The 27134-nt window shown below is 53.8% G+C and overlaps 1 protein-coding gene across 2 annotated transcripts; it reads left to right on the top strand.

Moving 5' to 3' along the window:
* The first annotated feature begins 14148 nt into the window (after window positions 1-14148).
* LOC113595923 (asialoglycoprotein receptor 2) lies at window positions 14149-25126 on the top strand. 2 transcript variants are annotated; one of them, XM_027047326.2, is made up of 9 exons: window positions 14149-14319; window positions 14607-14805; window positions 18490-18609; window positions 18716-18811; window positions 19214-19285; window positions 19453-19539; window positions 19633-19778; window positions 23693-23799; window positions 24041-25126. In XM_027047326.2, the coding sequence occupies exons 2-9, from the start codon at window positions 14682-14684 to the stop codon at window positions 24195-24197; spliced, it is 909 nt and encodes a 302-aa protein (XP_026903127.1). In that variant the 5' UTR covers window positions 14149-14319; window positions 14607-14681; the 3' UTR covers window positions 24198-25126. The 2 variants fall into 2 exon arrangements, with proteins under 2 accessions (XP_026903127.1, XP_026903129.1); XM_027047328.2 differs by lacking the exons at window positions 14149-14319; window positions 14607-14805 and adding an exon at window positions 16920-17088.
* Window positions 25127-27134: the final 2008 nt, after the last annotated feature.

Genomic DNA, 27134 nt, shown 5'->3' with positions numbered 1-27134 from the left:
AGCTAATTTATTCATCATTCATAAAAATAAAAAACAAATTCGAAAAGCTGGATCATTTCCACAGAAATGTTATTTGTCAGAAGAGAGAGAATATAAACAGGTTTTTTTTTCAAAGTTTACTTATTTTGAAAGAGAGAGAAAACATGAGTGCTAAGGGGCAGAGAGAGAGGGAGAGAGAGAGAATCCCGGAGCTTGATCTCACGAACCTGGAGACCATGACCTGAGCTGAAATCAAGAGTCGGACGCTTAACCGACTGAGCCAACCAGATACCCCCAAACAGGGGTTTTTATAAAAGAAATACAAAAAGTTTTCAAAGAATCAGTAGCTTCCCCCAAAGGATTAGACTCAGATGATTTCACAGAAAATCCTAACGGAGGAGATTTTTGGACACTATTCCAGGACACAGAAAGAGAGGGGAAAGTCTCCAAATTATTTTCATTAAGGCAGTACAATGCCAAAGATTGATAAAAATTACACAAATATATTACTTGCCAGCCGCCCACCTGGCTAACCTGTGGCTTGGTGGGGGACATTTGGATACAGATACGTAAGAGGGAAGATGATGTAAAGACACGGGGAAGACAGCACCCGCAAGCCAGAGAGGCCTGGAACAGATTCTTCCTCGTGGCCCTCAGAAGGAGTCAACCCCGCCATGACACCTTGATCTAGGACATCCAGCCCCCAGGACTGTGAGAAAACATATTTCTGCTGTTCAAGCCCCCCAGTGCGTGGTGCTGTGTCCCAGCAGCCTAGCAAACGACGATCGCGTCCTTTGTGGGTGGAGAGCATACAATACACAATACGTGGTCACCTCGGAAAATCTGGAATGCCACAAGAGAACCAAATCCACCAGTAAAAATTCCCGTCCGTACAAATTAGGATTAGGTAATGAAACCCCAGGAGCGAGGACTGTGCTCACGAACTCCGGGTTGGGGACTCCCCGTGGATTAAATTCCTCCTTTGCAAGATGTCAGCATCGGCAGAGAAGGCCAGGACGCGATGAGATCGCTGCTTTGACCAGTGACATCCAGGCAGAGCGTTGACTGTGAAGCTCGCCCCTGCCCTCTCAGGAACCCCCGGCCCACTCCTGCCGTTTCTAGGCCAGAGGAAATTTCTTCTCATGGGGACCGACCCATGCTGCCTTAGCCAGAAGGTGGTGGAGGGCCTTCACCATCAAACAAGCTTTTGTTGTATTTTTAGTTTAAAAAAAACATTGTTTAATATTTATTTATTTTTGAGATTTTGAGAGACAGAGAAAGAAATGTGTAGAGTACGAGCGGGGGAAGAGACAGAGAGAGACAGACAGACACAGAATCCGAAGCAGGATCCAGGCTCCGAGCTGTCAGCACAGAGCCTGACGTGGGGCTCGAACCCACAAACCGCGAGATCATGACCTGAGCCGAGGTGGGACGCTCAACCGACTGAGCCACCCAGGCGCCCCGGTGTGGTTTGTTCTTTTGTGCGGAAATGCCTGGGTGAGAGAAACAAAACTCCAGCAGGGAGCTTTTAACTTTGATTTGGATTCTGCCGCCCTCTTTCTTTTCTAGCCCTTTCCCTCCGGCTTGGGGCTGAGGGCTTTAGTGCCAGGGGTGACCCCCGGCCACTCTCACCAGCTTCCACAGCTGCTTTGCGCTGTTGTGCAGGGAGAGAACAATTCACAAACTTAAAGTACACAATTCGTTCTTTAAAAATCAATCCAACTGACAATAGCTTGTTTTTGACCTCACAACTGGTGTTCTTTGTTTTGGATGCTGTTTAGAAACGAAATAAACATATTCCAATGTTCTTTAACAAGAGGACGGTTCTCAGTTGAACAATATGGTTTGTTGTTCCAGGGAGGTGCTCAAACCTTAAACAAACAGGTCGTTTCGGTACACTGATTAATTGTATTTTTACTGCAAACATTTAAGGATCTCAGAAAACAGAGGGTCATGTTCCACCGGTGGGGAGTCAAAACTTGGGTTTGTTTTAGGAACAAATGAAACAGTATTGATGTCCTGTATTTGTGGAATCTAAAAAACAAACAAAATGGAACTCATGAGCTCATGGGTCCAGAGAACAGATGGGTGGCTGTCGCGGGTGGGGGGTTTGGGGGGGGAAGTGAAATGCTTGTGGGGACTCAAAAGGTACAGACTTTCAGTTACCAAGCAAGTAAGTCACGGAGATGTGATGTAGAGCATGACGCTTATGTTTGTTACTACTGTAGGCCAGGGGCACCTGGGGGGCTCAGTCAGTTGAGCGTCTGACTCTTGATTTCGGCTCAGGTCATGATCCCAGGGTCATGGGTTCGAGCCCCGCGTCGGGCTCTGTGCTGACAGCTCGGAGCCTGGAGCCTGCTTCGGAATCTGTGACTCCCCCTCTCTCTCTGTCCCCTTCCCAGCTCATGCCCTGTCTCTGTCTCTCAAAAAATAAATAAACGTTAAATAAAAAAGAGTCTGTTTAAAACAATACCGTATGGCATATTTGAAAGTGGTGAATAGAGTGGAGCTTCCGAGTTCTCGTCATAAGAAATACGTCTTTGATGCTACGTGTAGTGACAGATGTTAATTAGATTTATTGTCGTGAGCGTTTTGCAAGATACACAGCTACGCTTACGATGCGGACGTTGTAGACGCTGACAGCGCAGAGCCTGCTTGGGATTCTCTCTCTCTCTCCCCCTTTCTCTCTGTTCCAGCCTCTCTTCTCCCCAGCCCTGTTCGTGCTTTCTCTCTCTCTCAAAACAAACAAACAAACAAACAAACAAACAAACTTAGAAGTTTATCACATCCTGCCTTGGATTAGTGGTTTGTGCATTTGTCTTAACCTTATTTTTATTGAGGCGTCTACACGGACGGAACAAGTCCACTGCTACCCCCCATGGAGCTCTCCCAGGGCAGGGCAGTCCCCCTGGCTCCCACTCTGGGGAGACAGCCCCTCCCACGGGGTAGGACCACCCGCCCCATCCATGTGGGACCACCTGCCCTGGCTGCTGTCTATGGGGGGCCCTCCCCACCCCCCCCCCCGCTGTCGTCCATGCAGGACTCTCTCTCCACCCCCACCCCCCACCCCCACCGTCCATGCAGGACCTTGCCCCCGCCACCCCTGCTGTCCATGCGTCCACGCGGGTGCTTTCCCAGGCACCTCCCGGGGCTTTCTTGGCAACCGCAACCTCCTCGACAAAACCGCCTCAGCGAAACCTCAGAACCATTTCCTTAAAGGTCAGGGGCAGGTGCAAGCCAATCTTCACCCATCACAACTTTAGAGCCTCACTTAGCAAGCTTTTGAGAGAAGCTCGGACTGGTTTTGTGGCTGCAAACTGGCCTGAGCCAGAGGCAGAGATTCTGGGGGGGGAAGCAGGACCCAGCGGCTTCCGCCCCCATCGGGCCTCCTGCCCTTTCCCAGAGTCTGTTGCTCGAAGGCAAGCCGGGGACCCGGTACCCTTCTCGCACCCCCCACCCAGAAGGTGCCAGGCCCCCAGGGGCCTGCTGCCCAGCCCCTGTCCCCACAGCCCTCGGCCCCCCCTTGGGTCCTTCTGACCCCTGTGCAAGCCCTGCTCTTTCCAGACTGGGGCTCGGCCCTGGGTGCTGGGATCCCAATCTCAGGGCTCGGGGTCGGCTCGAGTGAGTCCCCCAGCCCGTCCCGAATATAAGCCCCCCGCCCCCCACCTTACACCGTTTGCCCCACATTTGGTGCCAGATGAGTCCTACCCCCAGGTCCCCCTTTGGATTCATCTCCCAGGTTGTCCCCCACCCCCTTGCACGCACGCACCTCTGGTCCCCATCCCTGACCGCTGGCCCCCAGCCCCCCCCCCCCCCACCAGGGCCATGCTGCTGCCCGTGACCCAGCCTGCCAAGAGCTTTGCTTCTAATTAACTTTTAATGATGACACAAGGCACCTGGTTACACACACGTAAACCTGTTTTGTTTACTCAGGCGACACGTAACAGTTGCTCATAAATCCCTTTCACGCGTGAGCTCGCAAAACATTCTCGCTCAGCCAGAAGCCTGTGAGCCTCCCCTCAGCTGTGAGCAGCAGTGGCCTCCCTCCTGGGAAGAGGGGAGGGGAGGCGGGCCGGGCTCCTCTCCAAGGGCCCCAGCGCCCGGCTGGCTGAGGGGGTGCGGGCAGGCACAGGGGCCACAGAGCTTCTTTGAAACCTGAGACTGGTTTGTCGATTATACCCCAACGAAGCTGAACGAATTAAAGTTAATTGCAACGAGAGAGACAGGCCCCGGGCTCTTTCCTTTGGACAAAGGTGTCCCTCCCGAAGGGACAGAGGTGGCCTCGGGGAGAGTGGGCTGACAGGGAAGGACGCCACATGGCTCCGGGGGACCACAGACTGGGGGGGGGGGGGGTCGGGGAGGGGCTTAAGCAACAGACGTTTGTCTCTCACAGTCCTGGGGGCTGGGAAATCCAAGATCAAGGTGCCTGCACGTTTGGAGTCTGGTGAGGGCCTCTTCCTGGTCCGCAGACACCCAGACTTCCTGCCTCCTCCTCACAAGGCAGAAAAGGGGGAGGTGCTGGCCTCGTCCTCTTCTCCTTTTTTTCATGTATATATTATTTATTTATTTATTTTCATTTTTTTAATGTTTACTTTTTTATTAAAATTTTTTAAATGTGTATTTATTTTTGAGAGACAGAGAGAGGCAGAGCACCGGCAGGGGAGGGGCAGAGAGAGAGAGGGAGACACAGAATGGGAAGCAGGCTTCAGGCTCCAAGCCGTCTGCACGGAGCCCGACGCGGGGCTCGAACTCACGAACCGCGAGATCACGACCTGAGCCGAAGTCAAGAGTCCGACTGAGCCACCCGGACGCCCCCAAAGTCTGCAAGCTTTTAGCTGTAAGAATGACCCCTTACTATTTAATGTTTCGCTTCAGCCGTTTCCTTCCTATGGAGGGAAAACCCCAGTTCGTCTTTTCTTCTTTTTTAATTTTTAAAGTTTATTTATTTATTTTGAGAGAGACACAGACAGCATGAGCGGAGGAGAGGCAGAGAGAGGGGGAGACGCAGAATCCGATGCGGGCTCCAGACTCCAAGCTGTCAGCACAGAGCCTGACGCGGGGCTCAAACCCACGAACTGTGAGATCATGACCTGAGCCTAAACCCAAAGTCGGATGCTTAACCGACGGAGCCACCCAGGCGCCCCCCAAACCCCAGTTCTTTGGATACTTCTGGTCACCAGGCGTGTGGAGGTTTTTCCCCACAGCTCAGGGGCTCAGTCCCACAAAACTGCCCACCCCCCACACCCCTGCTCTGGATGCCAGTTACCAGCCCAGAACCACCCGTGCTTCTGACCGACGGGCTATAGATCAGATGTTCCCATGCCCCCCTCCTTGGGTTTGATTGATTTGCTGCAGTGGCTCGCCGAACTCAGGGAGGTCCTTGCTTCTATTTGCCAGCTTATTGAAGGTCGTGACGAAGGCCACAGGTGATGGGGCGCCTGGGTGGCTCAGTCGGTTAAGTGTCCGACTTCAGCTCAGGTCACGATCTCACGGTTTGTGGGTTCGAGCCGTGCGTCGGGCTCTGTGCCTGGAGCCTGCTTCGGATTCTGTGTCTCCCTCTCTCTCTGCCCCTCCCCTGCTCACGGTGTCTCTCAAAAATGAATAAACATTAAGAAGAAGAAGGAGAGAAGATTAAGGCAGAGACACATACAGAGGGGAGGCCATGTGAGGACACAGCAAGAAGGCGGCCGTCTGCAAGCCGGGAAGAGAGGCCTGGGGAGAAATCAGTGCTGCTCACAGCCTCTCTTCTTTGGCTTCAGTTTCCTTGCCCTGGAAGGAGGTAGCTGGCCTGGGGGTGGCCTTAGGTCTCCATCAGCTGGGATTCCGGAAGATTCTATGACCCATGTCTCCGGCCGTCCTCCGGAGGACTCTAACAGCGGCTCAGGACCTCTCTCCAAATTGACCCTTGACCCTGAAGAAATGCTTGCTGGGAAACACAGGAGCGAATGAGCGAAGAGAGGCGGTGGGGAGGGGCGAGGGCAGGATGAGGCCGATGTGGAGGGGGACAGAGACCTGGAGAAGTCAGCAGAGGGCAGGGGGGACAAGGGGAGCCGTTTCGACTCTCCTCCCAGGGGAGGCTTCTCCCCTTGACCCTTCCTGGTGGTTTTCCTGGACTCCTCATTTTTGTGACTTAGAAGTGGGGCAGGGGCCCAAGGTGTGGTTCCAGCTTCCCCCTGGCCCCACCCCTCCTTTCACTTCCTGCCTTTGAAGTTCCCCAAATTATTGTTGTCTCCAAATAGTCAACCAGGGACCTGTTCTTCTGCCTTAACCACCCCCCCCCATGTCACCCCCAGCAGCAGGAAGCTGGGGCCTCCCTCAGGGGCCAGGCACTGGGGGAGGTGAATGCAGATTGAGCACCCCCAAGCTGCAGGGGTGAGGGGAGGAGAGCTTTCTCCGCAGCAGCTGGGGGAGGTGAAAGGAATGTGGGGAACAAAGGCAGATGAGAAATGGAAAGTCGTTCCTGTCTACAGTCCGTGGACAAGTCCTGAAAACAGGCAGAGTGACCTTCCTCTAGGAGCTCAGCTGTCTCAATGACACTTTGCCGGGGGCACAAGGCACTCTTAGCCCGACCCCCGGCCACCGACCCCCGCAGGATCCCGTAAGTTTCCTTTAATGGAAAAATTCCTCTGGAATCTTCCCCCCCTGCACGATGTGTGGTGGCCGTCATCCTCCAAGCCTGTGGCCCCTGATGTATATCCGAAGGGTCTCATGACTGAGGTCTTACCAGACGGTGGCGATGACGCGTCCCCAACAACAGCTACCTCCCTCAAGGTCCTGGAAACCTTGCTTCCAAAATTCCTTAGAGACTAACACTGTCCCCGCCCCCCTCCTAACCTACCGTCAGTCACTCCTCACAACCCCTGTTGTGACCTGTCCCCGTGCTTTAATAAAACCACCTTTCTGGCACCAAAGATGTCTCCAGAACTCTTTCTTGGCCCTCGGCTCTGAACCCCACCGTGCTCGCATCCAAAGGGGCGAGGCAGAGGGTTTTGACTAAGCACCAGCCGCGAGGAGATGGGCTTTGTGTAGTTGGGATGTCGGACAACCTTCCCCTCGCTCACCCCTCCAATTCCACGAGCCCAGCACGAGGCAGGCAGTGTTATAATAATCCATTTTTAGCCAAAGAAAGCGGATTCAGAAACCTCAGGGAGCGTGTCCAGGGCTCCCTTGGGGCTGCTAAGGGGCAGAACCCAAGTTCCCACTAGTGTGTGTTTGACTCAAGAGGTCACGGTTCAGGCGGGACTCAGGCCGGGCCGTGCGCGTTTGCTGGGCGGGTCGCGGGGTTGGGCACAGGGACCGAGGGATGAGTCACGTTGTTCCTGAGCCCAAAGGGCTGGAGTCTGGGCAGGGACGCAGAGTGTAAACACACGTGAGAAACAAAGGCCACGGGCTCACTCGTCCCACGCGCGCTCCCTGGGGACAGACCCCATGTAGGTATGGTCGCCCTGGGCCTGGGAAGCGAGGTGCCCGCCTCTAGGACGTGCGGAGAGGTGATCACCTGAGTACCCCAAATGCATGATCTAGTTCACGGAGACACGCGGTGTGGGAAAAAGAGAGCAGGGGAGAGGGGAGGGTGAAGTTGGTGATGATGGACAGGACACAGCCTCCGAGGCGGGAACAGGGTGGCCGGGGCGGGGGCACCGCCTTCGCAGCCTCCGGGGGAGCTGGGGGGCTGGGGGTCAGGGTGGGGTCTGGGGGGGTGGCTGTTGGCGTCGCGGATGACTTCTCCTAGACGGCTTGCCCTAACGTCAGGTGGATTTTTGCTATTTGTGGCACATTTGTTTACAGAAAGGACTATTTACTGTTACTTTTTTTGTAATTTGAGAGAGAGAGAGAGAGAGAGAGAACGATGGGGGGGGGAGAGGGGCAGAGGGAGAGAGAGAAAGTCTTAAGCTCCACACTCAGCTTCGAGTCACCCGATATGGGGCTCGATCCCACAACCCTGGGATCATGATCTGAGCCAACATTAAGAGTCGGACACTCAACGGACTGAGCCACATAGGCGCCCCTACGGTTACTTTGTTAAAAAAAATTTTTTTTTAATGTTTACCTTATTTTTGACAGAGAGAGACAGAGCACAAGCAGAGGAGGGGCAGAGAGAGAGAGAGGGAGACACAGAGTCTGAAGCAGGCTCCGGGCTGTCAGCACAGAGCTTGACACGGGGCCCGAACTCATGAACCACGAGCTCATGACCTGAGCCGAAGGCGGACGCTCAACCGACCGAGCCACCCAGGCGCCCCTGCTCGTTCGCTCTTGACGGTGATGCAAGTTGAAGACACAAAACTTTCTTACATAATCTGTCCCATTCGCAGTGCAGTTAAGCGCCCAGAAACATTTTAAACTGGCTTTACACACTCAGTGTATTTTATTTAAGGTATTTAAAAATGCTTGGGGACACCTGGGTGGCTCCATCGGTTAAGCGTGTTTGACTCTGACTCTTGATGTCAGCTGAGATCACGATCTCATGGTTCACGAGTTCGAGCCCCGCATCGGGCTCTGGGCTGACAATGTGGAGCCTGCTTGGGATTCTTTCTCTCTCCCTCTCTCTCTGACCCTCCCCTGCTCTCTCTCTCTCTCTCTCTCTCTCATAAATAAATAAATAAATAAGCCTGACCTTGAGCAAGCAAAACCTAACTAAGCAGATAAGTTAAATTAATATTCATAATGAATCTCGGGGTCTCTTAAACATACTGATGCTCTTACGAACACCATCAAATTATTTTATATCCTCTAACTGAAACCACAAGTCAAACATCAAGTGCTTGATTCTATATTTTACTCTGATATCACAAGACTAACTTCAGGGACGCCTGGCTGGCTCAGTCGGTTAAGCGTCCGACTTCGGCTCAGGTCATGTTCTCTCGGTCCGTGGGTTCGAGCCCCGCGTCAGGCTCTGTGCCAACAGCTCAGAACCTGGAACCTGCTTGGGATTCTCTCTCCTTCTCTCTACCCCTTCCCCGCTTGCTTTCTTTCTCTCTCTCAAAATAAATAAGTTAATTAAAAAAAGAAAAAGGCTACCCTTCCCTAGAGGGAGAGCTTTGCTGTCGCACGTCAGCTGGGGTTGAGGATTCTTGCTGGTCCGAGCTGGAGGTGGGGATGTGGGGCGGTGAGCCCTCTTGTAGTTGCTAAGCTAGGGTTAAACTCACAGCTCTCGTTCCCTGGGTCTCGTTTAATCCATTCCACATTTTTTGGGGGCGTCAGATCGGAGAGGATGGAATTATGCACACCCACTAAGGTTGCTCGGGCCTCCCTTCACTTCACTGCAGGGGAGGGGCGGTGAATACAGAATTCTTTATCATTTATTCAGCCTGGGCAGGATCCGTCTCTACCACCTACCTGCAGGGTAGTTGACTGACTTGGCCACCGCTGACCTCACGTTCATCAGGACGACTTGCACTATTTCGAGAATCATTAAAAAACCTTTTAAAAAAATGCTTATTTATTCTTAAGAGAGAGAGACAGAGCACGAGCAGGGGAGGGGCAGAGAGAGAGGGAGACACAGAATCCGAAGCGGGCTCCAGGCTCTGAGCCGTCAGCACAGAGCCCGATGCGGGGCTCGAACTCGCAAACCACGAGATCATGACCTGAGCTGAAGTGGGACGCTGAACCGACTGAGCTGCCCAGGGGCCCCCTGCCCGCCCAGTGCGGAATTTAACAACTGATGAGTGGGGTCCATTCTCGTTCTCGTGTCTTTGTAGGGGATTTCCCTCCCTCTCCAGTGGCTTCCAGAACCTTCCCTGGTATTCTGAAATTTCACAATGGCACCCTTCGGGTCATTCTTCAGTGACTGACCTGAGCAATTAGTTGGTGATCTGAATTAGAGGCCTCGATGTTTTCATTCTAACTAACATTCTTGCACTATTTCTTTGATAACTTTCTCCCTTTTAGTTCCCTGTTTTTCCTTCTAGAACTTCTCCCAGGGGGTTGTTCGCTCTCCACGTTGATGTCTCACGTCAAATAAGGAGGTTTTACAGGGCCGATGAAGGAAAAGCGTCTCTCCTCTGAACTAAGTCTCAGTAGACAGATATACAGATATTGAGATGTCGTCTTTTTTGCTGATAAGCAGTGAAAGGTGGGTTTCGCTTAAAATCTTAAATCAAAAGGACTTATTAAGATTTCATCCAAGAATTAGGCAGACCTATGTGCCTGGGAGCTGGGGGGCTGGGGTGGAGGCCCAGAGAGTTTCCCTAATGAGAAACATACGTGGAAACATGAGGCCAGAGGGGGGAAAAGAGTCCCCCTAATGTAGCTATTTTCTTATTAAAACGTTTTTTTCTTTTTATCTCTTTGTCCTTTTGCGCGCGCTCTCTCTTTCTCTCTCTCTCTCTCTGTCCCTCTCTTTCCTGGGAGCTTTCCTAAAATTTATCTTCCAAAGCTTCTCCTAAGTTTTTGACTTCAACAATACTATTGTTATTACTTTTTTATTTTCGAAAGAGCTTTCTTGTTTTTTGAACAAGCGTCTAGAATACACCAGAAATCCTGGTTAATCCACAAAGTGGATTCAGGAAACCCGATAGGAAAATAGACAAAGGATATGAAAACAGCAGTTCTTACAAGGGGAAACTCAGATGATCACCACACAGATGAGGAAGTATCCAAGCCCACTCTTAACTGGAAATGTGAAATAAGAAACTGGGAAGAAGGTGTCAGATCTGCAGCAACTGGGAAGTTGAATAGTATCAAAGGTTGAGAAGGATGAACCAGATAGGGGTTGGAGGGGTGGGGGTGGGGTGGACTGTCATGGGCCAGTGGGGGGCGGGGGGGCGGTATCCTCGGGCATAGCCATTCTGGAAAACGTGTGCCCTGATGGGACTCAGGCAAATCAAGCCTGAGAATAATTTGTGATCTCGTGATTTGACCGTATTATACAGGGAAGGTCTTGCCTAGATCTGCGTAGGGACATGGTGACCAGCAGAGACAAGACAGAAAGATAATTCTGGGTTATTACTATTCTCATAGAAGGCTCAGGGATGGGAGAGACAGTAAGGGGGGAGGGGGGAGGGGGAGGATCTCAGGCAAGCAGAAAAAAGAAAAGGGGGACAAAGACCACCCAAAAAAAAAAATTGTGGTTCCGATCTCATCAGCGCAAAAACGTGCGTGTGCCTGGAATGAAGTGTGTGAATATCCCGTGACCCAGCAATTTCATTCTTGGATATAGTTCCGAGAGAACTTCTCATGTACGTCCGCGTGGAAACGCGGTGGGAACATCAGCCGCGGTGTAGACGGTGGCGGTTGGGAGCTGGCGACAGCCTAGGGTTCCTCGCTAGGGGACTGGGTAAATAAACCGCGATCCACACACCAGTGAGTTCGTAGCAACAAGCCAGATGTGCTAATAGCAACGCGGACGGATCTTAAACATTTGTTGCTGGGCGAGGAAGGTCAGGAACAAAAGATTTATCAAAGTCCCATTTACGCACCTGACGGACAAATAGACACGCACACGTTTGACAAGGATGCATATTGAAGAGTAAATATTGTTGTGGTTACCTGTTGATACATAACATACATCCACCCCCAACTTCAGCTGTTGAAAACAAACGACCGCTTATTATGTCTCAAGACTCTCTGGGGCCAGAAATTAGGGCAGGCCCGGCCAGGGGGCCCATGTCGCCTTGGCTAGGGTTACGCACTCGGGTGTATTCAGCTGTTGGGCTGGGCTGGGCTGGGCTGGAAGCTCCCAGAAGGCTTTGTTCACACGTCCTCAGGCCTCAGCATTTCCCCGTGTGGTCTCTCTCTCTCTCTCTCTCTGTCCCTCTCTCTCTCGATCTCTCAATGTCCGTATGGTGTCTTGCTTCCCCACCTCCAGCCCAAGCCTCTGTCTCTGTAGCAGGGTAGCTGGGCTCCCATAAAACATGGTGGCTGGCTTCCAAGACTGAGCTGAAGCCTGGGCCCAGAACTGGCAGATTGTCCCTTCTAGCGCTTTCCATCGGCTACAGCAAGTCACCCAGTGAGCCCAGCTCCGCGGGGAGGGGAAGTAGACTGTAGCTCTAGAAGGGTGGTGCGACTTGCGCGCCCATCAGAAGAGAAGTTGATGGCCGCCATCTTTGGAGGTTGTCCCATGCAGCCAAGACACCATTCTGGCTGCCCGTGGAGAGTAGGAGGATTGGCTTTGGGGGAACAGGGGAAGTAGGAGGGAGGATTAGGTGTCACCAACTCAGGAATACAGCTAACCTAAGTTTCTGTGCCTGAGATACCCCCCAAAAAAATTCCAAGTGAAAATCAACCAAATAAAAACAGGATTCCATTACCCAAATCAGAAAAACCCAAGAAAAAGGTGGTAAGACAATATAAAACCTTCAGAAATAATCCAAGTATATGTCAGCTTTCGGTAAATTAAAACCTGATTTTCAAGATTAAAAAAAAGTTTTTTAATGTTTATTTTTGAGAGAGAGAGAGAGAGAGAGAGAGACAGAGCATGAATGGGGGAGGGGCAGAGAGGGGGAGACACGGAATCCGAAGCAGCTCCAGGCTCCGAGCTGTCAGCACAGACACGACGCGGGGCTCGAACTCACAAGCCGTGAGATCATGACCTGAGCGGAAGTCAGATGCTTAACTGACTGACCCACCCAGGCGCCCCTCAAGATTTTATTTTTAAGTAATCCCTACACCTAACGTGGGGCTCGGACTCACAACCCCGAGACCAAGAGTTGCACGCTCTACTGACTCAGCCAGCCAGGCGTCCCTAAAATGCTGACTTTGGAACAGGGAGAAAGAGAAGGACACAGCGAATGTCTCTCGTGTCCCCAGCTGGCCCACCTCGACAGGCAGTGGATAATCCACTTGGCAAAGTTCTTGCCCAAATCTTGGAACTGAAACCACCTCCTTGCCCAGACTGGGGCCTCCCAGCCCTGATTTCCAAGCCTGGGGGCGTGGCCCGTGAGCTGACTGGGAAAGTTCGTCTACGTGGTCACGAAGTAGGATGCGGGTAGCGAGGTGAGCACTGTTGTAGGAAACCGTCGCGTCCACAACGCATGTACCAATCCATTCCTTCATCCGCTCGTTTCTTCAGCAAATACTTGTTAAGCACCTGCTATGTGGCAGGTGCTGGGGCATCAGAACAAAGTGAAGCACAGTGTGTGCGGGGGGGGGGGGGGGGGGTGCGTGTGTCTGACTGAGGGATATGGTAAAAAAACCAAAGCAGCCACCACTGCCTTGGGGACCCGGCAGGAAGGCAGGAGGTTGGAATGTGTGGCTGTCCCGTGTGTCTGCAAGTTCCCGCCAGAAAACACAGGCCCCTGATACCTTTTCAGCACAAGGACTTAGCTGAATCAGGGAAACTCTGTCCTCGGCCAGCAGGCGTTTGGTGAGGGTCACAAAATCAGGGACAAAAGCTGTTTTGTTTCTCAAGCTATGGTGAGCTCCGGTGACTTTTCCCCTCTTATTTTTTTTTTTTTAAAGTTTATTTATTTACCTTGAGAGAGAGGGAGAGAGAGAGAGAGGACTAAACCGGTGAGGGGCAGAGAGAAGGAGAGACAGAACCACAAGCCGTTTCCCCGCCATCAGCACAGAGCCCGATGCGGGGGTCGAATGCACGAACTGTGAGATCATGACCTGAGCTGAGATCAAGACGCTTAACCGGCTGAGCCCCCAGGGCGCCCCTGACTTCTCCCCTCTTTTACGCTGGGCTGCTTCTCTCTGCCTGCCCAGGGAAGGTCCCTTCATCTTCCCGAGGCCCCATTCCCTCCCCTGGGAGGTGGGGGCCACAGAAGTGCCAGCCCTGGGGGGCCGCCTTGGGACCCATTCAGCACAGGAGGGCGAAGCTGGTCCTGAGGGGCTTTATTCCCAGGAGAGTGAGGTGAGTCAGCCCAGAGCTGGGGGGCCTGGTGCTGAGCCCGCACGTTGGGCAAGAACAGGGAACTGGCGCCTCAGATCCGGGCCCGGGCATATTTGGAGACACCAGCAATTCTGGGAAATTCAGGGGCAGGGCGTGGAAGGGGGGAGGGGCAGAGGGGAAACAGTGAACTGAGCCCCAGCCCCCTCCTGGCCCGCACCCCTCCCGAACGGTGCAGCGAGGCACGAGGTGACCAGCGTGCGGGGGTGAGGGGGGCAGGCCAGGAGACCCCTTTCTCTGGGAAGAATAGAGACAGTCGTGTCCCCCGCCCCCACGACACTTTGCCTGAGTTCCAACCCTGTTTCCACTTCTATTTACTGTCCAAAGTCCCGGGGACAGGAGAGGCCAGGTTAGAACCACTTGGACACTCAGACACACGGACTCGGGGCCCTCGCCTGGGCCAGCCCTCCTGGTACCACCTGGCCCACTTTTCCGGGGTCTAGCCCCTCCTCGCCCTGGGGCCGGGCTGCCCGAGGGACCCGGGCGTCAGCCCTCCATACCCCTGACAGGTAACCAAAGTCAGGGGCAGGTGGGACTGGGGATGTTTGGTATGGAGGAGACCCTAGCGCAGGGACCGTGGGGGCCGGTGGAGGAGGGGGATTTGGCCCATGAAAGCAGGGAAGGAGGGCTCCTGGCTGTGTCCCGGCCCAAGCAGTGTCCTGAGAAAGGACGAGACCCAGCTGCATTTCAGCCCCAAACTCCCCTCCAACCTTAGACCCAACCCAGACGGTAGCCTCGATGTGCTCGGGTCCTCCACCCACCCCCCCATCAGCATCTGCCCGAATTCACATCTTAGCTCAAGCTTCAGCCCGAACTCAGCCCCAGCCCTCAGAGGAGCCTCAACCGCCCAGGCTCCAGCCCTGCACCCAGCATGGCCAAGGACTTTCAAAACATCCAGCAGCTGGACTCCGAGGGAAACGACCACCAGCCGGGTGGAGGGGAGGGGCCGGGCCGTCATGGGCACAACCCCAGGAGAGAAGACCCTTTCCACGCAGGTGAGCGCCCAGCTTCCCGGGCTTTGCTCCCTCTCCCCCAGCTGCCGATTGCTCTGTCTTCCCGAGGCCTCTGTCCCTTTCACAGTGGTGGAACTTTTTAAGTATCTTCTTTGATGTGTACTTACATTTTTTTATTATTAAAAAAATTTTTAATATTTATTTATTTTTGAGAGAGAAAGAGACCGAGTACTAGTGGGGGAGGGGCAGAGAGAGAGGGAGACACATAATCCGAAGTGGGCTCCAGGCTCCGAGCTGTCAGCACCGAGCCCGACGCAGGGCTCGAACCCACAAACTGTGAGATCATGACCTGAGCCGAAGTCAGATGCTTAATTGACTGAGCCCCCAGGTGCCCCTGTAGTTACATTTTTAAGCATCTAGAATATTTTTACAATATCTGTTTTTTTTTTAACGTTTATTTATTTTTGAGACAGGGAGAGACAGCATGAACGGGGGAGGGTCAGAGAGAGAGGGAGACACAGAATCCGAAACAGGCTCCAGGCTCTGAGCTGTCAGCACAGAGCCTGACGCGGGGCTCGAACTCATGGACCGCGAGATCATGACCTGAGCTGAAGTCGGAGGCCTAACTGACTGAGCCACCCAGGAGCCCCTTACAATATCTGTTTTAATGCCCTTGTCTGCTAATTCTAATGTCTGCATCCATTCTGGATTTTTTTTAGGTTTATTTATTTACTTTGAGAGAGATAGAGAGACCCCCTGAACGAGAGAGGGGCAGAGAGAGAGAGAGAGAGAGAGAGAGAGAGAGAGAGGGAGAGAGAGAATCCCAAGCAGGCTCCTAGCTGTCAGTGCAGAGCCCAATATGGGGCTTGAACCCATGAACCATGAGATCATGACCTGAACCAAAATCAAGAGTCACATGTGAGTGACTGACTGAGCCACACAGGTGCCTCTGGCTTGGTGTTGATAGATTTGTGAACCTCCTCAACATGACTTGTGTTTTCCTGCCTCTTTGTATGTCTGGTAATCTTTGAGTGCAGGCTAGACATTGTGAACTTTACTGTGTTGTGTGCTGGATATAGTTATATTCCTCTGAATATTCTTGAGCTTCCTTCTGGGGTGCAGTTAAGCAACTTGGAGTCGATCTGATCCTTTTGGGTTTTGCTTTTATGAATTTTTTAAAAGAAAATTTGTTACTTTATTTTTTTAAGTTTATTTAATTTTTTTTTTTAGTAATCTCTACACCCAACTCAGGGCTTGAACTCATGACTCAGACCAAGAGTCACGTGCTCTTCCAGCTGAGACAGCCAGGCGTCCCCACTTTTATGATTTGTCAGGCGGGTCTGGAGCCCTCCCAAGGTGCCATTCCCAGTCCTGTATGAGTGCCACACAGGGTTCCTTTGCCCTTCCAGGTTGGTTTTTTCTTGCCTGGCCTTGGGTAGTTTTCCTGACATGCACGTGTTGATCAGTGTGCAGCCCTCTGCAGACCAGAATTCTCTGGGCATCTCTCTCCCGTCTGAACTCTGCCCTGTGGTCTCCCCAAACTCTCGCTTCCTCAGCTCGGAGAGTCGGCTGGGCCCTGCTGGGATTTCCCCTCCCTGCCCAAGGCCTGAAAACTGTCTCCTAGAAACAGGCAGGTGACCACTGGGGCCCATATCATTTTCCCCGTCTCCCCGGACCCTTGCCCTTTGTTGCCTGAGGTTCAAGTGTCTTGAGAGAGGTGGCTGATTTATATCTTGGTTGTTTCTGGCGGGGTGGGTGAATGTAGCCTCTGTTTTTCCACGTCTGGCAGACCCTTGCTTTTTTTTTTTTTAATGTTTATTTATTTTTGAGAGAGAGAAACAGAGTGCAAGCAAGGGAGGGGCAGGGAGAGAGGGAGACGCAGAATCCAAAGCGGGCTCCAGGCTCCGAGCTGTCAGCACAGATACAGACGCGGGGCTCGAACTCACGAACTGTGAGATCCCCACCCGAGCTGAAGTCGGATGCTTAACCGACTGAGCCACCCAGGCGCCCCTGGCAGACCTTGGCTTTTACCTTGAAACTTGCCTGGGCAGCACCTTTTATATTTGACCTCATTGTGTTCTCAGAACCATCCAGTCAGGTGGCTCGTCTTCTGACCTCCGTGTTTCTTATGTGGTAAGAACCCTGAATCCAAGTCCTACCCTCTTAGCAAGTGGCTCGGGGCATGACAGCGTGCTGTTAGCTGCGGGCACGGAGCTGTACGGCAGATGTCCGGATCTTACTCGTCTTGCATAAGCGCAGCTTTGTACCCGTCGAACAGCGACTCCCCATTTCCTTGGACCCCGGCAACCGTCATCTTAGACTTCTGTGAGTCTGGCGATTTGGGGTCCCTCGCAGAAGCGGGCACGAGAACGTTGAGGCACCAAGACTTGTCCGTGTCGGCCGCGGATTGGGGTCTATGGGTCCTAGGTCAGGCTGGGAAGCAGGACGGGGGCCTGAGCAGCGGACGGGGTTGGAGAGAGCGGTCGGACTCAGCCCCGGGAACCTACCTGGCTGGGGAAGACTGCGGTCAGGGACAGCTTCTGGATGGAGAGACGCCCCGGGCATCAGGAGGGCGTGAGGGGGAGGGTGTCGGGCACAGGGGAGGCTGTGTTCGCAGTGGAATGTGGAGACGTGGCCTCCCTGGCTCAGGATGGAGTCCCGAGTGGGAAGGGGAGGAGGTGACAGTCACTGGAGTCAGGATCTCAGGAGTTCTGGCTGGTCACTCACAGGGAGTGTCCACTTCGGGATGGTGGCAAGAGGGAGACTGGGGAGGAAGCCTCCGGGCCTCTGGCTGACCTCCCCCCCACCCCTCCAGGGTGCAGGGGTGTCAAGGTGTCATGGCGATGGGGACAGCGGAAAGTGGGGTGTGAGGCAAAGACGTGTTGTTGCAGGTGAAGGTGCCTGAGCGGGCGCTTCGGCCGGAGGACAGCGCTGCCCCAGACCAGGGGACGCTGGGCGGGGCGAAGCCAGCTCAGTGCCTGTGAAGCTGGGGTGTGTTTGTGACAGAGTGTTCGAGAATGTGTGCTAATGAGAGTGTGTGCTCATCCTGGGCCTGCACGTCCCGCTGCCGGCGCCCGGCGCCCGGCCGCGCGATCGGGTCCGAAAGCGAGGGTGGCGAGGGCCAGACGGGATCGGGCTGCGCTGGGGGCAACAGCGAGTGGGCAGCAGTCAGGGTGGAACGAGTGCGAGGGTGAACTGAGAAACGTGTGTGCCCGTGTGAAGGGGTCCGAGTTTCTGTGAGGTGACTGAGGCTACAGGGGGGAGTTCACAGCGGAGGGAGGGACTGGGGGGGGGGGGTCGAGTGCAGCCGGAAACGGACAAGGGGCTGGGAGGGCGCGGTCTGCGGTGGAATGGCCTGGACTGAAGGGGGGGGGGGCTTCTTCCGGTGCGGGACGGGTCCGAGCCGCCCAGGCGCGCGTTGCAAGAACCCGGAGCCGGGCCTCCGGGTCCCCGGGTCCGAGAGCGGGGCTTTGCCCACGGATGACGTGACACCGCGCGCCCCGTGCACCTGCGGCGGCACGTGTGCACGTGGGGTGAGCGTGCGGATGCGGTGTGTGCAGGGCCTGAGCCCTGGGGTCAAAGCCCAGTGACTCCCTCCCCGGCTACCCCCACCCACTCTCCTCCCGGCCACGGCCACGGGGGCTCCGCTCCCCCGGCGCTCCCACGGTGCGCTCTGTAGGCCTCCTGCGCCCCAGGCGCTTCCCTCTGACGCCCCTTCTCCTCCAGGGCCCCTTCCTCGCCCGCCGTGGCTGCTGCAGCGTCTATGCTCCAGGCTCCGCCTCAGTCTGCTCATCCTGGGCCTCAACGTCCTGCTGCTGGTGGCCGTCTGCGTCATCGGGTCCCAGAGTGAGGGTCGCAGGGGCCGGGCGGGGCCGGGGCGGGGAGGGGCTGTCCTTCGGGACACAGCCCGCTCCACTTTGCCCTGTCCCTTCTGTCCCCCGCCCCCGACAAGGAGCCCAGCTTCAAGAGGAGCTGCGGATCCTGAAAGAGAACTTCAGCCACTTTTCCTCCGGCGTCTTCACGGAGATGGGCGCTCTCAGCTCGCATGGTGAGGGGGCGCCTCCCCGGGGGGAGCAGGAGGGGGGCGTGTTTGGGGTGCTGGGGGTAGGGGGCCCCCAGGCTTCCAGGGACGGGATCCCTGGGCGGAGGGACCCGGAAGGATGATCAGGCAGGTGCAGAGGGTGGGGGTTAGTGCCGGGTGGAGGGAACAGAAGCTGCGAGGCCAGCAGGTGAGGAAGACCCTGCGAGGCGGGGGCTAAGTGGTGAGGGGTCATGCCAGCAGGCCCTGCTAATGAAGTGGGGGGTCTGTTTTGGGAACGTGGGGACCCTGCTTAGGCTTAGAAAGCCGCTGTGGGGACGGGGTGGAGGCGGGGAGGCCAGGGGCCGGGACGCAGGGTGGAGGTGGGGCAGGGAGGGGGGGGGGGGATGCTTGAACCGTCCTCCTTTTCAGGGGGCAATGCCAGTGACCTGCTGACCTCTCTGGAGGCCAAGCTGGAGAAACAGCAGAAGGACCTGGAAGCAGGTCAGAGACCCTCCCCGGGGGGTGTGCGCGCGTGCGAGCGTGCGTTGTGTGGGTGCGCGCGCAGCGTGAATGCGTGAGCGCGCGAACTCCCGCGTGGGGTCCCGGCGGGCTGGCGCCGGCACTGCCCGCCACGCGACGCCCACCGTGTCCGTCGCCCGGTGCCCTAGATCACGCCACCCTGCTCCTTCATCTGAAGCACTTCCCCGTGGACCTGCGCATCCTGACTTGTCAGATGGCCTTCTTCCGGAGCAACGGTAGGGCCCGGGCACGGGGTCCCCGGTCCCAGGGCGCCTGTGCCCTCCAGCCGGGGCTCATCTCCCCGCGCCCCCCCCCCCCCGGCCCCTCAGGCACAGAATGCTGCCCGGTCAACTGGCTGGAGTTCGAGGGCAGCTGCTACTGGTTCTCGCGCTCCGGGAAGACCTGGCCGGAGGCCGAGAAGCACTGCCGGCTGGAGAACGCGCACCTGGTGGTCGTCAACTCCAGGGAGGAGCAGGTGAGCGCGGCCCAGGGTATGCCCGGGGGGCTGGGCAGGCTGCTTTAGTATTATTTTCTAACCAAAGGAAGCGTCCAGAAGCAGAGGTGTGGCCGAGCGCCGGGAAGTTCATGGCGAAGCGACCACTGATTCTAAGAGGTGGGACGTTAGCGCCAGGAGCTCGGGCACAGGTGCTCCGACGGCACAGTGTGGACGCCGGGGCCCTTCTTGCTGGACTTGGGGTGGGGTCGGTCATGGGCTGAAAGGGACAGAGTGGGCAGGGTTCCTGGGTCCCTCCAAAGCGCTTCAGGTCTCCTCTGCCCACCGCTGCCACCAGCCACAGCCGCGAACACGTGTTCCCAGGGGAGGACCAAGCCATTAGAAGGGGGGGGGGGGCGATTTTCTGAAAAGGAGGATACGACTGGGATCGGTCATTGCGTCTTTGCTGCGTGCGAGGAGTTTTCATGCGTTCACCTGTAATCCTCACGACCCTATGGGGCAGGCGCTCGGACCCCCCTTTGAGGGAGGGAGAGATGAGGGGACTAAGAAAAAGGGGGAGGTCAAGTGACTTGCCCGTAATGCAGGACAGAGCCAGAATTCAGATTCGCTCACCTCCTTAGCCAGTGTTTTCAACTCGACATATTGCCAGAATATATTTACTGAGTATGTATATTGAATATATACTTATCAATATATCAAATACATATATTTATATATGAACATATATAAAGATATCAATATGCCAATATAGCAAACGTATAGACATTGATCAACATAACAAATATATATATTTATATACGAACATATATAGATATCAATATGCCAATATATCAAACGTATAGACATTGATCAATATATCAAATATATATATTTACATATCAACATATTTAAAGATATCAATATATCAAACATATAGACATTGATCAATATGTCAAATATGTATGTTTATATATCAACATATATAAAGATATCAACATATTATATCAATATGCCAATGTATCAAATTTATATATACTAATATATCAAATTTATCAGCATATATATGTATTTATACGGTAGAATAATTACAAACATATTTCGCTTTGCCGATCAGGTTGAAACTGCCCAAGTGCAAGCACTTTTGACTTGAAAAAAAAAAATGCCCGTTTCACGTGGGTCAACCTGAGATCTCTGTGCTCTGTGCTCTGACCCACAGTAAGTTCGTGATGGCCCCAGCTTTGCGGTGGCCCTGGCTGACTGCCCTTGTGACAGCGTGACCCTCAGGGTCTGCTTTCAGGCCTTGCATGCGGATAAAAGTAGATGGTCCTTCCTTTCTTCTTCCTTGCATTTGCTTCACCTGCCTCTGTCCATGTTTTTGGAGTCTCTGTTTTGAATTGGTGATTCTCAGCCTCGGATGTATAATGCCAGCCTTTACACGGGAGGAGTTTAAAAAATAGTGACCTTGGTCTCACACCCCAAAACTCTGTTAAACTTTCTTTTAATGTTTATTTATTTTTTTGACGGAGAGAGAGTCAGAGTGCGAGCAGGGGAGGGACAGAGAGAGAGGGAGACACAGAATCCGAAGCAGGCTCCGGGCTCTGAGCTGTCAGCACAGAGCCCGACGCGGGGCTCGAACTCACAGACTGTGAGATCATGACCTAGCGGAAGTCAGATGCTTACCCGACTGAACCCCCCGGGTGCCCCTAGACTTGGCTTATTTTTAATTATACTAATGATGACTTCTAATTGCTAAATTGCATTTAAAAATATGTAAATGATGGGCTGAAATTTATTGGCTTAAAAAAATCAGCGAGTACGTATAACTTCCCATATGAAAGGTGAGGAAACCAGCCCACTTATTCTTATCTACGTGCCTTGTTTTTTTTGTGGGGTTCAAACTCATGACCCTGAGATCAAGAATTCAATGCTCTACTGGCTGAGCCAGCCAGGTGCCCCTGCCTCATTTTTTTTTTCTTTTTAATTGAGATATCATTGACATGTAACATTGTGTAAGTTTGAAGCCTACAGTGTGTGGGCTTGATACGTTTACACATTGCAATGTGATTGCTCCTTGCTAACACCTTTAGCGTGTCACAAAATCATCATTTCTTTTTTGTGTTGACGGCGATTAAGATCTAGTCTCTTAGCAACTTTGAAGTTGTTAATGCCTCCTCCTTCTAGTCTCCCCGAGATTCTGGAAGTGTTTTGCCCCGAGTGGTTGGAGTCCTTGCTGTCTTGAATCTCACCAGCCTCATCCAGGCATATCTCGTTGTTGATTCTTCTCCTTGGGGTTTTGCTCCGAGGTCAGGAGCGTCCTCTTAATCCGTCAAGTTGGGTTTTCTAACTTTTTAAACATACGTTTAAATACATGAACATTACATTTTTTTTTCCTTGCGTGGGCTCTTTCTTTTTCTGGAACTCGTCATGCAAATATACCTCTGTGATGTGCCGTCCCCAGCCACCACCTTGTGCCCTTTGCTTCTTGTTTTTCTCTCTTTCCCTCTGCCTTGCGGTCCTGTCCTCAAGCCTATAGTTTATACTCGACGCCCGGCTTTCTGAGGGGCTCCTGGGCTTTCTTGCAGAGCTCAAATCTTCCTCTTGGGTTTCTTCCCTTCACGTAGCGTCGTATTATTTTTCTTCTTGGATATTTTCTCTGGTATTTTACATCATTCATCTCTTCTTTGCTTTTAAAAAGTTTTTGAAAAATGTTTATTTTTGAGAGAGAGAGAGACAGAGACAAAACGCGAGCAGGGGAGGAGCAGGGAGAGAGGGAGACACAGAATCCGAAGCAGGCTCCAGGCTCCGAGCTGTCAGCACAGAGACTGACAAGGGGCTCGAACCCACAGACTGTGCGATCATGACCTGAGCCGAAGTTGGATTCTTAGCCAACTGAGCCACCTGGGTTCCCCTGAAACTGAGATCCTGAATGGGTGTTGGGGTCCATGGGGGCAGCAGGGGCAGGGGCCAGAATCAGAATTCCAAGAGTCAGAGGTCACGGGTAGGAGACAAGGAAAGGGCTTGAGTCGGAGTAGCAGCTGTGAGCTGGGAATGAAATGGGCGTCAGGTCAGGGGGCGGAGGTCCCACCCCCCCATCCTCCCCCCCCACCTCCCCACCCCTGGACACCGGACTTCCTGGGCTCTGCAGCTACCTCAAGTTCCTTAACCTCGTTTATGTGAAGTGTGAATCACCAGGACGCCCAATTTAGAGACTTTGTAAGGATCAGATAAGAGAATCTTCGTAAATCACTTAGCACGATGTTTAGCCCAGCCAACGTCCACCAAATAACTCCAATTACAGAAGGAAAGACAGGAATAGTTGTGCTGGGAGCTGGTGCTTCAGATCGAGCTGCAGAAGACTCAAGGAGTCACAGCTATGGCCTGAATGGAGGTCCCAGGGACTAGAACCTTCCTCCCCGCTTGTGAGACACAAGCCCCCTGCCCCAATCTAAGCGGGGACGCGGAGACTCTGAGCGCAGTGAAGCGAGGCTCTGATCAACGTTGCTACAAGAGGGGGCGTCTGACGGACAGGCGCACTCCGAGTGGTGACAGCAGACGATTTATCTCCTAGCTGAAGTCCCTCCCCTGCTTCCTCATTGGCTGCGTGCTACAGAGGGTACAGCCTTACGCCGACGTGGCCCGAGCCCGCCCACGGGAGGCACAACGTAGTCTGATTAGAACGAGTGGACGTTCCCTGGGGCGACGCAGAGACGTCAGTTCGGTGGCGCGTGCTCATTGCAAAGCCTTTGAAAAAGAATCCCGCCAAACGGAGGCTGGCGGGAGGGTGGGAGAACGAGGAAGTGAGGTGTCTAAGGGTTTGGGACCCCACTGTGGGAGTGGGGAGGTCCGTGCAGATTTCCAGTAGGCCGGAAACTCCTGTTAACCAGATAGCCCAGCTTTTAGTTGGTACTTCTGGAAATGAATCATCTCCCTTACTTGTCACACCACCTGTTTTCCAGAAGTTCATTTCACAGCACATAAACCCCTTTGATGCCTGGATAGGTCTCACGGACAGCGATGGCTCGTGGAAGTGGGTGGATGGCACGGACTATAATCATGGCTACAAGTAAGTGGCTCCCCCCTCGTCCTCCTTCGTTTGGCCTGGGGCCAGCCACTCCCACCCTTCCCTCGGGGACCAAAGTCCCCAGGCCTCCCCCTCCCAGGTTCCCAACCTCCAAGGCTGCAGCGTGCGCTCCCTGGCCCCCTCCTCGGGATGTGCTTTTTCTGAGCTGGGGGCTTGGGGGGGTGGGGTGAGGGCTGCAGGGGTAGGTAGGGGTCAAAGCCTGAGCTCTAGCCTGCCTTCCTAGGAACTGGGCCGCCACTCAGCCAGACGACTGGCAGGGCCACGAGGTGGGAGGAGGCGAAGACTGCGCGGAAGTCCGCTCCAATGGCCGCTGGAATGACAATTTCTGCCAGCAGGTGCAGCGCTGGGTGTGCGAGATGAGGCAGAACATCACGGGTTAGAAGCCCCGTCCCCTGCCCCGCCCCCCAGCTCACCGGAGGATTTTGAAGAAAGGAAAAATAGAGGCCTGGGGAGGGGCGGAGCAGATGGGGGGGGGGCATCACTGCCCTGGCGATGCTGAGGTCCCGCCTCCTTCAGCAAGTCACCGTCACGATTATCATTCTCAGGCCGCTCAATAGGGGAAGACGAAATGACTTGAAACTGTGTGGACTGGTCGTTGGGAGCTGGGAAGAGGTGGGGAGCAAAGAAGGGGTGGGGGGTCCGGAAGAGACAGGTTCAGTCCGAGCCAGCTGCTCCTGGGGACCCCATCCCAAGGGACATGGGTCAGGGAGGGGAGGGGGGCTTGGAGCAGAGCCGCTCAGCGGGACGCAGCCCCTGGAAACAGCGCCCTCCACCCCCCAAATCCTTGGCAGTAGGGGGGGGTCTCCTGCAGAAGAGGTTTTGGGGAACAACAGCCCCCCCCCCCCCACCGTCAGCCCGGGAGCTGTGGCCCAGCTGCCTGGGGGCCCGTGGAAAATACTCTCTAAGGGGAGGCAGGTCGGGAAGCTTCTGTGCCCTGTGTCCACTGTGACCGCTCCTCTCTGGACCGTAACAGATCTAGACATTTCCCCAGCACAGGGTGTCACTGGCCGCTTCCACGGTGCCTGAACTTCACCCTTCCAAGATCATCCTGAAGGCGATATTAAGAGGGCCTTTAAACAATTGGCTGTTTTATTTTTACTAAAATAATATGTGGTCTTAGTAAAAAGTGTTTCTCTCTCTCCCTCTCTCTCTCTCTCTCACACACACACACCCAGGGAGGCCCCTCACTCCCCCGCCTTCTCCCAGAGTTAACTATCGTGCCCAGAGGATTAGTCAGGGCTCTCCAAAGAACCAGTCGGATGTGGACGTATGTGTGTGCATCACTTATTAAAGAGATTTGTTATAAGGATTTGGCTCGTGCGATGATGGAGGTTGACCAGTCTCGGATCCTGCGGGTGTGCAGGCGAGCCGGACCCCCCGGAGAGCCAGTGGTGACACTTCCAGTGTGAATCCACAGCCCGGGCACCCAGAAGAGCCCATGGTGCTGTTCCAGGTGAAGGCGGCGAGCTCACGACCCGGGAAGAGTGGATGTTCCCTTCCCGTGCCAGCTGATGTTGCAGGGGGAAGGGGGTCAGGCAGGGAGAACGTTCTCTTCCTCCGGGGAGGGCCCACTGTCTATTCTAGCTGGGGGCTTAGCCCGACCTGCTCTACCAATTCCAGTGTTCACCCTATCCCGAGCACAGACACACCCACAATGGTGTCTGACTGGCACCCTGGGGTCCGGTCAAGTGGACGCATAACATGACCCGAGCCAGGTTTCCCGTCAGGGGGTTTCCTGCATTCGTGCCTGGGTGCAACGTGGCATTTCGCTCTGGCTTCTTTTGATTTTGTGGCCATGCACCCAGTGTCGCCTGCTCCCTGACAAGTTCTGCTTCGTGGAATTTGGCATCGAGAGTTCCCAAGCATGGATGCGCCCTGGGGGATCTGGCCATTCTCTGTGGTGGACCAGTGGCCATTTTTGTGTTCACCTATAATATTTATTTTTTAATGTTTTTATTTTTGAGAGGGAGTGTGAGCAGGGGAGGGGCAGAGGATCTGAAGCGGGCTCTGCGCTGACAGCACTGAGCCCGACGTGGGGCTCGAACCCATGAACTGTGAGATGATGACCAGAGCTGAAGTCTGATGCTCAACTGACCGAGTCCCCCAGGCGCCCCATATTTTCACCTGCAATATTTCAAGCAATTGCTGCTTCTAACCCCATGCTTTCTACATTTCCTAATTTTCTTTTTAAAAAAAAATTTTAATGCTCATTTATTTTTGAGAGAGAGGCAGAACCTGAATGGGGCAGGGGCAGAGAGAGAGGGAGACAGAATCCAAAGCAGGCTCCAGGCTCTGAGCTGTCAACACAGAGGCCGACTCGGGGCTCAAACTCTCGAACCACAAGATCATGACATGAGCCACAGTCAGAGGCTTAACTGACTGAGCCACCCAGGCGCTCCAAGATTTCCTCATTTTCACTTTCAAAATTTTCTAGGACTCCTCCTTCAAAGCATATACGATTGGCATTAAATTATTAAACTACAAAAGTGGTCATTCATGAGGCTTCAAGCCTTACAGGGCTTGAAGCACCGGCTGTTCAGAGAAACCGCTTCCGGGGCTTTAGTTGTGCCCTCTAGGATTGATATCAGAATTTTTTTTTTAATTTTAAGTTTATTTATTTTGAGGGGGGTGGGAGGGACAGAGAGAAGGAGGGACAGAATCCCAATCAGGCTCCGTGCCATTGGGGCAGAGCCCGACGCGGGTCTCCGACTCACGAACCACAAGATCGTGACCTGAGCTGAGATCTTCTGCTTTATGCTACGATGCTTTATGCTAAGTGAAATCAGCCAGTCAGAGAAAGACGAATATCATGGGACTTCACCGATATGTGGAATTTAAGATACAAGACGGATGAACATAAGGGAAGGGAAGCAAAAGTAATATAAAAACAGGGAGGGGGACAAAACATAAGAGACTCTTAAATACGGAGAAAAAACTGAGGGTTGCTGGAGGGGCTGGGGGGGGTGGGCTAAATGGGGGAGGGGCATTAAGGAGGGCACCTGTTGGGACGGGCACTGGGTGTTATACGTAGGAGATGAGTCACAGGAATCTAGTCCTGAAATCATTATTGCGCTCTATGCTAACTTGGATGTAAGTTAAAAAAAACACAAAAAGGTCCGATGCTTAACCAACTGAGCCACCCAGGCGTCTGAACAATTTTCATTTAAATCCCAATTGGGGATCTGCATCAGTTACGCCTGCGTCCATCCGGGTACCTGCTGAGCCACGCCTCGTGATCTGGTTACAGTTCCTTTCTTGCACAACTGCTGTTTCTTCTGAAGTTAATAATTATCTCGCTTAAAAATTTTCTTCGTGTT

This window comes from Acinonyx jubatus, chromosome E1, assembly GCF_027475565.1.
Source record: "Acinonyx jubatus isolate Ajub_Pintada_27869175 chromosome E1, VMU_Ajub_asm_v1.0, whole genome shotgun sequence".
NCBI lineage: Eukaryota > Metazoa > Chordata > Mammalia > Carnivora > Felidae > Acinonyx > Acinonyx jubatus.
This window is presented reverse-complemented; position numbering and strand designations above follow the sequence as displayed.